Source organism: Erythranthe guttata, chromosome 10, assembly GCF_056151865.1.
Source record: "Erythranthe guttata isolate IM_541 chromosome 10, IM_541, whole genome shotgun sequence".
In the NCBI taxonomy this organism is placed as follows: domain Eukaryota; kingdom Viridiplantae; phylum Streptophyta; class Magnoliopsida; order Lamiales; family Phrymaceae; genus Erythranthe; species Erythranthe guttata.
Genome location: NC_142542.1, coordinates 4,467,957 through 4,478,937, shown reverse-complemented (window position 1 = coordinate 4,478,937; position 10,981 = coordinate 4,467,957). Strand labels below are relative to the sequence as shown.

General features: G+C 34.3%; 2 protein-coding genes and 1 pseudogene across 2 annotated transcripts; 1 reads left to right on the top strand and 2 right to left on the bottom strand.

Annotated features, from left to right (window-relative positions):
• The first annotated feature begins 1,402 nt into the window (after nt 1–1,402).
• On the top strand, nt 1,403–5,323 carry LOC105949915 (uncharacterized). The gene is made up of 10 exons (XM_012973220.2): nt 1,403–1,770; nt 2,152–2,394; nt 2,494–2,698; nt 2,780–2,870; nt 2,979–3,124; nt 3,381–3,624; nt 3,735–3,839; nt 3,916–4,098; nt 4,189–4,390; nt 4,700–5,323. Exons 2-10 carry the CDS (start codon nt 2,172–2,174, stop codon nt 5,185–5,187), a joined length of 1,887 nt encoding a protein of 628 aa, XP_012828674.2. The 5' UTR covers nt 1,403–1,770; nt 2,152–2,171; the 3' UTR covers nt 5,188–5,323.
• Nucleotides 5,324–5,597: 274 nt separating this feature from the next.
• On the bottom strand, nt 5,598–6,044 carry LOC105949917 (non-specific lipid-transfer protein 1 pseudogene; annotated as a pseudogene).
• An 877-nt stretch (nt 6,045–6,921) lies between these two features.
• LOC105950020 (uncharacterized) lies at nt 6,922–8,562 on the bottom strand. Its single transcript, XM_012973342.2, has 2 exons — nt 8,402–8,562; nt 6,922–8,046 (listed from the first exon to the last, which is right to left on the bottom strand). The coding sequence occupies exon 2, from the start codon at nt 8,002–8,004 to the stop codon at nt 7,165–7,167; it is 840 nt and encodes a 279-aa protein (XP_012828796.2). The 5' UTR covers nt 8,005–8,046; nt 8,402–8,562; the 3' UTR covers nt 6,922–7,164.
• Nucleotides 8,563–10,981: the final 2,419 nt, after the last annotated feature.

Genomic DNA, 10,981 nt, shown 5'->3' with positions numbered 1-10,981 from the left:
TTAAGACTATTAGTTTTTTTTTTTCAGCATTAATTTTGTTCAATCAGATGCATGTTGTATTTTAAAATTATAGATATGTTGGACTCTCCTGACAAAAAAATCTTTGATTAATTCAGATGTTGATCCGGATAAATAATCGAAAGAATAATTTTTAATTAGAAGTGTAAACGAGTCGAGTTTGAGCTCTCTGAGTTAAAGTAAATTTATATGATCTCGGATTCAAGCCTAAATATTTGGAGGGCTCGAACTCGTCGGCTTTCGAAAACCTAAGCTGATTTGATTTTTAAGTTTTATGTATTATTGATAATATTTTATTGTATATTAAAATAGATTTTTATTTAAGTTTTATTGATTCCAAGTGTTATTATTTATAACAACCTATTCCTTACAATATGTAAACAAGTTTGAAATTATAAATTTTTAAATAATAATCCATTGATAAATAATAAAAATTCTGATTTAGTTAGATAAAGATACTTGATGAAATTAATTGTTTTTTCGAGACCCCAATTTCAATTATTGATAGTATCTGGGAAATATCTTGCAAGGAAAGGTCAGCAAAGGCAGCTGAAATCTAAAATAAAAATCCCTCTTTTGCTGTAAATCGAATTTTGTTTCTATTCTTTTCAAAATTTCTAATAATATTTAATATTTATTTGACCATTGTGATGATATTTTGAAAGAAATTTTGACAAATTGACCAAATAAATAATAAAAAAATATTAAATAAATAAACAATAATGAATAAAATGGCATCGGTCGGTGCTAGTGGGGCTAACAACTTATAGAGGTGGCTCACACGAGCTGTAGTGGTCGGGGGCCCACTTATCCATATTTATCATTTCTATAGTTTCAATCATTTATATTTTCTTACAATATCTATTATTTTTTTAGATTCTCTTTTTAAATGAAGGATAAATTACGGCCAACTCCACGAGGTTAGGTCAAATTACGGAGAGAAAAAAACTCCTCTTGTTGGAGTAATTACAATCATCAATTAACTATGAATTTTCTTACACGTACATCTTTATGATGTTAAATTCAACAAAATCTCTTAAATTTCCTGTAATGTTGTCTAGTTTGTACTCGTTTTGTGCAAAAATGCAGTTTCTAATTTACCACAATCTGATATTTACAAGCCAAGAGACACATCTTATGATCACCTTGTTCCAAAATGTAGAGCTCGAATGGGGTAAAACTGGTACAAACTGGAGAATATTCTAAATAATCTAGAAGATTCCACTAAATTTGACACTGCAAGGATATTCTTGTAAGAAGATTCGTAATTGATGGGTCATTGTAATTACCCTGAGGGGTATTTTCATTATTTGACCTTAACTCATAGGTTGACCGTAATTTATGCAAGTTTATCTAAAATTTCATATTAAATCAACATAAATGTAATTCTGCATGCAAGAGTAAATTTAGCACACCAAATGTAATATTTATCATTTCATTTATACATACTTGCATAAATGTTTGTTACATTAAAATTTGAAAAGTCATATAGAAGGAATTTTAGTTCTATGTAGTTCCAAAAGAAATCAAATCTTAGTCAAAGAAACTGCAGTCTTTTATTAGAGAGAGAGAGAGAGAGAGAGAGAGAGAGAGAGAGAGAGGGTAAAATAAATAAAAACAAGAAGAAAAAAAATGGAAGTTGAAACAGATTTCTCTATATATACCAATTCTGTTCCATCCAAGTTGAGAACAAATCTCTTCCTCTCTCTCTCAAGAAAAGCAGAGATCAGTGAGCTGTGTGGTAGTGTCACTGTAAGTTTCCTCCATTTTCTTGTTTTTATCTTTTCTCCACTTATACTGTCGAGCTCTGCTAATGCAACTAAATCCTATGAACTTGTGTCAGCTTCCTATGATTCTCTTTTTTCTGTCTGTTTTAAGTATGTACTTGAGTCCTATGATTATATGCAGCTATGTGTTTGTATAAATGTCTCAGTCAGCTAAATCCATACATATTTAGCAACTATCGTAACCTGATCAAACTCCACTGCATCATTTACTTCTAGTTTCGAACATCAATATATAAATGCAGATATATATAATATTTGAACTGAAATATGTTGATGGAAGTTGAACATTAGTTTGGAGTTATGGTTAAAGTTTTTTTTTTTTTTTTGTCTCTTGTGCAATGTGAAGGCGATAACCGACGAAAAAAAATGGCTAAGGCGCCTCCGTTTTTTATCGGGATTTTGGCGCTCTGTTGTTCGATAGCAGTAGTGGCAAATGCAGAGTATAAAACATATCAAGATCCCAAAAAACCGATAAACAAGAGAGTAAAAGACCTCTTAAGCAGAATGACACTAGAGGAAAAGGTAGGCCAAATGACACAAATCGATAAACTCGTCACGTCAGCCGAAGTCTTGAAGAAGTACTACATAGGTAAATTTAAAGAGAACAAAAATTTTGATGTTTATTAATTTCTGTAGTATAATTCTTCGAGTGCCTCGATTTTTTGATTTTTTTTTTATTTTTTTGTAGGTAGCGTATTGAGTGGTGGAGGAAGTGTTCCTTCTCCAACAGCATCTCCCGAGACGTGGGTTGACATGGTCAACGGTTACCAAAAGGGATCTTTATCGACCCGTCTTAAGATTCCCATGCTTTACGGTATCGATGCGGTCCACGGGCATAACGGGGTTTACAAAGCCACGATCTTTCCTCACAATGTCGGCCTTGGAGCTACTAGGCAAGTGTACACAATCTTGATTTTGATTAAGGTTAATTACGCACGCTTGAAATTTAATCGAGAACATTAATGAATGTACAGAGATCCTGAGTTGGTGAAGAGAATCGGTGCTGCAACTGCTCTTGAAGTTAGAGCTACCGGGATTCCTTACGTTTTCGCACCTTGCATTGCGGTTAGTTCAACTGTATTATTTGTATATGTATATCTATATACGGATAGTAGTCGGTTTTAGTGTTTGGAAATTGGATTATTACCAGATTTGTTTTTACCGTATACGCAGGTTTGTAGAGATCCGAGATGGGGTCGTTGTTATGAAAGTTACAGCGAAGATCCGAAGGTGGTTCGATCAATGACTGAGATTATATCTGGTTTACAAGGAGAAATTCCTTCTAATTCTCGAAAGGGCGTTCCGTTTCTAGCTGGACAGTAAGTTTCGAATTTATCTTCTTTTTGATCTTGTTATAATATAGAAAAGTAGAAACAACTAGGATTTAATCAAGAAGAATAACCAGACTGGCTAGTGATATGGACCATAAGTCCACTAAACACGAGAGAGAGAGAGAGAGAGAGAGAGAGAGAGAGAGAGAGAGAGAGAGAGAGAGAGAGAGAGAGAGAGAGAGAGAGAGAGAGAGAGAGAGAGAGAGCATATTATTTACTGGATTTGCATTTTTTATTTATCTAGGGAAAAGGTTTTAGCTACAGCCAAGCATTTTGTGGGCGATGGTGGAACGACAAAGGGTGTGAATGAGAACAACACATTGGCAACCAGGCATGGATTGCTTAGTATTCACATGCCGGCCTATTACGACTCGATTATCAAAGGCGTGGGCACAATCATGGTCTCGTATTCGAGTTGGAACGGAGTCAAAATGCACGCTAATCGCGACCTCATCACTGGCTTCCTCAAGAACACCTTACGTTTCAGAGTAAAAAAAAAATTGAAACTTTTTAACTTCAATTCCAAAATCACTAATTCAAGAAAAATAATCATTTTGGTATATTTAAAAAAAATGTTAATTGGGAAATTTATTTACAGGGATTTGTGATATCAGACTGGCAGGGGATCGACAGAATCACTACTCCGGAACATGCTAATTATACGTATTCGATCATAACCGGAATTAATGCTGGAATCGACATGGTGGGTTGCATTTATTTTTCAAGATGATATCATATTTTTTTACAAGAGTATAATCTCATTAAAAATAAAAATGCAGATCATGGTACCATACAATTACACAGAATTTATCGACGGACTAACCTCGTTGGTGAAAAACAAAGTCATTCCCATGAGCCGAATCGACGACGCAGTCGCAAGAATCTTGAGAGTGAAATTCACTATCGGTTTATTCGAACACCCGCTGGCTGATTACAGCATGGTCAAGCACCTGGGAAGCAAGGTTAGTTAAATAGTAATCAATCATCGGGTAGCGATTAGTATAATTTAGTATCGTATCTTTGGTTACCGTTAATTTAAATAATAATTACAGGAACATAGAGAAATAGCAAGAGAAGCTGTAAGAAAATCACTTGTGCTGCTCAAAAACGGCAAATCTGCAGATAAACCGGTTTTGCCGTTGCCTAAAAAGGCATCGAAGATTCTTGTAGTGGGTTCACATGCTAACAATATCGGCAACCAATGCGGTGGCTGGACAATCCAATGGCAGGGACAGACCGGCAACGTAACAGTCGGTAAATATGCTCGTTTTTTTTTTTTTCATTTTCGTCTTGTCCCGTAATAGTTTTCTAAGAGGTCATTATTATAAAAAAATAACGAATATCTACGTAAAATACTAAAACGTTGCAGAAACTGTGGGGGCCGTGGCCCCCGCAGCTCTATGCACTATGTTGGCTTCGCCGTTGCTCGTAGTATCTATAATTAATTGTGTTTATTGAATTTAATACCCTAATGTTATATCGAATTGTTGAATGCAATAAACACGTCTATGATTCTCCAAAGCTCTTACAAAGACTTGATTTTTTTTTTTTTTAAATTTTCAGGTACCACAATTCTAACCGCCGTCAAGAATACAGTCCATCCAGAAACAAAAGTTGTATTCAACGAAAATCCAGATTCTAAATTTCTAAAATTGAACAAGTTTTCGTATGCCGTTGTGGTGGTAGGTGAACCACCGTACGCAGAGACGTTCGGGGACAGTTTAAACTTGACATTACCTGAGAGTGGCTACAGCACTATCAAGAACGTGTGCGCCTCGGTGAAATGCGTCGTAGTTTTAATCACGGGCCGTCCTGTTGTGATCGGGCCGTACCTTGCCCAGATCGACGCGCTCGTGGCGGCTTGGCTACCTGGCACAGAAGGGCAAGGTGTTGCCGATGTTCTGTTTGGTGATTACGGGTTTAGTGGCAAACTGCCGCACACTTGGTTCAAGAGTGTCGATCAGCTTCCGATGAATGTGGGCGACCCACATTACGACCCGTTGTTCCCGTTCGGATTCGGGCTCACTACAAAAGGTGCGAAGGCTGATTAAATTTGAAATGGAACATTTCAGATTGAGGCGGTTTTTTTCACGATGTTGTTGTTAATTCTCGTGTTGTTGTTAGATGTGGTGAGTTTCCAATGTAACGATCGAATGAAAGAAATAAAAGAAGATGGGAATCGTGTAAGCCTTTTTACGTGTACCCCTTTCATTTTTCATTGCCCACACGAAATGCATAAAGAAAAAAATGCATTTATTACAAGCACGCACAGAGGCGATAAAATTTTTACGTAGATGCATAATAATTACTAGAGATATCGGAACAGCAAGAGCAAGCATGAACGAAAGCAGCTCTAGACATAGACGAATAGTAGGTGCTTTCGAAGATCCGGTACATGGTCGTTTTAGTCACTTTTCTTTATTTACTACATTCGTCTTCTCTCTTGCACGTCTCGTCGTTTTTAACGGGTTAACCTGCAATATACAAAAGACATACGACAATCCAAATATTTCAATGCTTACAATTAAAAGGGAATATGATCAATATCGTAGCTTCTTCGTATAACTTACTTGGAACAGTCGAGCGATGCGCTGTATCTGTAAGGGAAAGGGATGCCGCATAAATCGGGAAGGTTGTTAATCAAACTCGGGTTAGCGGAAACGTTTGGGATAAGCGCCGTGAGGCACCTGCATGCGGCTTGTAACTCAGGTGTTGTGCTGGCTGCGTTGAACATCAACGATTTCAGACCGTCGCAGCAGCCAGTTGTCACCACCCCGCCTCTTTGGACGTAGCCTATGCATGAAGTGACACTCGTCAGAACTCCGCCGCACGTGATGGCGGACGATTCCACCTCAGCCACCGGAGCTGCGTCGCCACCAACCAAATTGTGATTACCATTACGGAACATCCAATCACCTTAGCCATAGCTAATTTCACACACACAAAAAAAAGAAATGTATCTATTTATTTGATTAATGAGATATCGTCGATTTGCTTTTGTGATCAATGAATATTGCATTCGGGTTTCTCGGGGCATTTATAGCAGAGAATGAAAGAGAAGTAGGAGAAAATGTAACTCTGCAATTGATGGTGGAATTAAAAATATCACCTAAAAATAATTAATTCTAATTATAACAAACCTGAATATATAGACATCTTTGCAGATTTGAGACAAACAGGCCATGTTGAAGGTCAGTGCATTATAAGTTTCGGTTACTTCGGAGTTACTTACTTCCTTACCCGAAATTTCGGTTTTTTTTTTTTTTTTTTTTTTTTTCCGGGATCATTATTAAGCAGTATACGAGAGTTTGGTTTACGTCTCTCGTATGGTTTGCAAGATGTTATACGAGAGTGTAGGTTTGCCCAATGCACTTATATGGTTGGTTGCGGGTTCCTTCGTTACCCTTGCTTACGAACAAATGTCAGAGTATATCGGTTCTGTATTACGCATTAATTCTTCTTCGTTGTTCATTTATCGAGTGTTTTAATTAACAAATACATACATACATACATACATACATACATACATACATGCATACATACATTCGGATTGCGAGGGAGATAGATATACCTGCAAATTCTCGAAAATGCGTTCCGTTTCTTGCTGTACAATAAGCACCTATTTCGAAAATGTATAAGTAAATAATTAGTTCGAAAAGCCGTAAAAAACATTTTAAGTTATTCGAATGTGTTTGCCGGCAATGGTGAAATTCTCGACAGCGGTTTATTATGGATCGGACTATATTATAATACTTCGATAAAGAACTAACAAGAACGCCGAACGATAAAGGAAGCAAAAACGATTCATAGAATCTCTATATTCAACCCAAACCGTACAAATAACACCGTAAATACATCTCTTCCAAACACAACCATATTAAAAAAAAAAAAAACCACACACACATATCTCCATCTTCAAACGAGACCAGAGAATATTAGACATAGACGCTACTAAAATCGAAGATCACAATTAAGAAAAAAAAAATAAAAAATCGGTTAAGACGTATTACGAAAACACCAAGTGCTAATTAAGCTACAACCTCAGCAGGTGCAGCAGCTACACATCCTTCTTCGGTCGCCTTAGCATTATTATCAACATTTTCCTTCTCCTCGGCTTCTTTTATCAGCCTCACAATGTCGGCTTTTTTCTCGAGGAGACCTTCGATTTTCCCGTTTATTTTCTCCAACTTCGTTTTCAGTTTGCCAACGTCTTCAACTTTCCCTTTCTTCTCGTCTTTCTTTTTCTTGTCTTTCTTATCCTTACAAACTTCACCTTCCGGTGTTTTCTCATCTCCTTCTAGTTTAATCTCCCTAGACGCCACCTCAGCATCACCCCCGTTTTTCGTCTCTTCTTCTTTGTCCTTCTTCTTGTTCTTCTTCTCCTTCTCCTTATCTTTCTTATTCTCTTCCTTCTCTTCTTCTTCTCCATTAGAATCTTTCTTCTTCTTCTTCTTCTTCTCTTTCTTTTCATCTTTCGCCTCGTCGGTTTCTTCTTCCTTTTTACCTTCGGAATCGACGTCTTTATCCTTCTTCTCCTTATCTTTTTTACCTTCTTTACCCTCGCTCTCTTCGCCTTCTAGATCCTTCTTCTTGTCTTTCTTCTTCTCCTTCTTAGGTTTCTCCTCCTCCTCCTCTTCGTCGGTTTTCTTCTCCGACTTATCCTTCTTCTTCTTCTTTTTATGCTCGTCGTCTTCATCTCCCTCGTCTTTTTTCTCTTTCACAACCGACTTGCTCTCCACTTCAAGGTCAAACTTGGTCTTCTCTTCGGCTCCATCGGGCTTTTCGGTTTCGCCCTCGATTTTGCAGTGAAGTTTCTCCTTCTCCACATTCTCTTCCTTGATATGAACATTCTCACAGTTGTCTTCCATCTCAATATATGTATTTTCTCTTGTTTAATTAGTTTCCAATACCTGATGAGAGAAAAAAAAAATGCCTGATCAGAAAGTCTGCATAATACAACACATAGAACAACAATTTAAGAAATAATATTCATTACTCAGTAATTGTTCAGACATCATATTTCATGATCAGACACAGTAATAAGATCAAAATTAATCAATCAGATTTTACTTTTTTTCTAGATCAAGAAAAAGCAGATCCATCTGCCAAATTTAATCAACAATTAATCACATATAAAAAAAAAAACTCACATTAAATAAATAAATAAAGATTGATCGAAGAGAGAATTCTGGACGTGCAATAATAATAAAATAAATAAATAAATAAACAATAAAAATGCGTGAAAAGATAGTACAAAAAGGGTACCTCTGCAAATAAGTAGAAGATTGTAGCCAATTTTCTGGTAATGTAAATCGCTTCTCGAGTTTCTTGATTATGGCGTATGATATATCTATATCTAAATAAGGATTTGTCTGTCTGTATATATAGGCGGTGCGTTGATAGTGACGCGTGTGAGGAACGCAAACGCTCACACGGAGTGCCAGCTGGCACCGTGTTATTTGAGTAGGGGGGTGAATGTGGGGCCCACGCCTAGGAAAATAGTCGGTAGTGAAAACAAAATTAGGCATTATATTTATACCGACGTTTAATTGTTATTATTATAAAATAAATAAACTAATAAAATAAATTATATTAAAAACGAGAAAAAAAAAAATCAAATTTACCTGGATAAATTACGGTCACCTCTCATATATAAAGTCAAATTATAAAATAACCCGTCGTGTTTGGGTAATTACAATCGCGTCATCAACTATTAATCTTCTTACACGTCAACTCGTTACGGTGTCAAATTCAACACAATCTTCTACATTCAGTGAAATATTCTCTAATTTGTACTTGTTTGTTTCCGAAAAATGCAATTACTGATGCACCACAATCTGATAGTCACAATCCAAGTGACACATTTTCTGATCATCTTGTTTCGAAATATGAAGCTCGAATGTTGTAAAATGGTTACAAAGTGGAGACTATTCCACATAATCTAGAAGATTCCACTAAATTTGACACTGTAAAGATGGACGTGTAAAAAAATTCATAATTGAGGAGGTGATTGTAATTACTCAAACATGAGAGGATTTTTCTTGTAATTTGACATCATCTCAGGGGTGACCGTAATTTACCCAATTTATATTCAATTGATCTTTTTTTTTTTTTTTATTCATTTAGTTATAACTTGTTTTCTAAGCATTGTGATGGATGTTAAATATGAATTTCACATGAAAAAAAAATGGGATGTGATAAATGTCGTTCGAGCTTTAATAATACCGTTACGACTTCAAACGTGATTTTGATCATTTTTACTTCCAAATTTTGCAAAACCCGAATAATAGAATTTGAAGTATTTTGAGTTAGTTGTCTAATCCAACTTGAATCACCAAAATTGGATGTCGGACGAGAAAGATATACATGAATCAATGGATACTACCCACAAATTTGATGAATTGAGGTATCTAAAATTCAAAATGTGACTCATTCATGCATAACTTTGTCACACGACATCCAATCTAGCGGATTTAAGTTGGATTAGAAAGCTAACCCAAAAGACTACAGTTTTCGTGTTTCGAATTTTTCCAAAATCAAAATAGAAATATGTTAAAATCAGGTTCGAAGTCAAAACGACATTAGTAAAATTGGAACGACATAACATTTTCAGAAAATTAAATAATAATAATAATAATAATAATAATAATAATAATAATAATAATAATAATAATAATAATAATAATAATAATAATAATAATAATAATAATAATAATAATAATAATAATAATAATAATAATAATAATAATAATAATAATAATAATAATAATAATAATAATAATAATAATAATAATAATAATAATAATAATAATAATAATAATAATAATAATAATAATAATAATAATAATAATAATAATAATAATAATAATAATAATAATAATAATAAATAATAAATAATAATAAATAAATAAATAAATTCTTTTTTCGTGGATAATTAAAAAAGAAAAAAGTTGAATCCGCCCACTGTATTATCCTATATGAACCATAATAATGCATGTCACTAAGCTTTGTTGAGTGATGGTCCCAAATCTTGGATGCAAATTGCTAGTCGTGCCAAGTAATGTCAATTTATAAACTTTGTTATGTGGATTGAATCAAAACCATATATTTTTATTTGTTTTTGTATAAACATTACCATAGTTGTTACACTTGGCATAAAAGTTTAACGTGCAATAATTTAAATAAATCAACATTTTACAAAAGTAACTTTGACTTTTGAATAAAGAACTCACGAGCTCCATTTATCTCCATTATTAATGACCGTGAATTAATTTCAATTTATTTCCTAGTAGTAGTTATTCAATTAATATTAATAAAGTTTAACGGTTGAACTTTGAACTTCTTGGCTAAGCAACTTTGATAGCTAATTAAAGGTGAACTTTGAACTTAAAAGGTACTTCCATTATCGACAACGGTTAAACTCTATAAATTAATACAGTTGAAACTAGTAAAATTCTATTCATTTAGCAAAATATTAAATTATTGTACTAATAATTTAGCACATTATCCCCGAATCGAGACTGATAAAAAATATTATTTTAAGTGAGATTATTAATTATCGAGTTTCTAGTGTATTTGTATTGTGTGAAAGATCAAAGATGTGTATTTGTCAAACATACATTGAAAAAAAAAAAAAAAAAAAAAAAAAAAAAAAAAAAAAAACGTTGATGTCTGAACATTAACCTAGATTTGATCGATGAATCATCAACTATGTAGCTTAGATACGGAAACGACGATAGGGGAAACAAAAAAACAGGCACGGGAAAACGGCATATCCCAAAAATAGAGATACGAGAGTTTGGAAGAAACGTGCAAGTATTAAAAATATACAGTATATTTATAAAT

Bases quoted from the DNA above. Each gene is read 5' to 3' on its own strand.
- LOC105950020 (XM_012973342.2), bottom strand. From the start codon at position 8,004: ATGGAAGACAACTGTGAGAATGTTCATATCAAGGAAGAGAATGTGGAG.
- LOC105949915 (XM_012973220.2), top strand. From the start codon at position 2,172: ATGGCTAAGGCGCCTCCGTTTTTTATCGGGATTTTGGCGCTCTGTTGT. The intron at 3,840-3,915 runs GTGGGTTGCATT...ATAAAAATGCAG, and splicing joins TTAATGCTGGAATCGACATG to ATCATGGTACCATACAATTA. The intron at 4,099-4,188 runs GTTAGTTAAATA...TAATAATTACAG, and splicing joins TCAAGCACCTGGGAAGCAAG to GAACATAGAGAAATAGCAAG.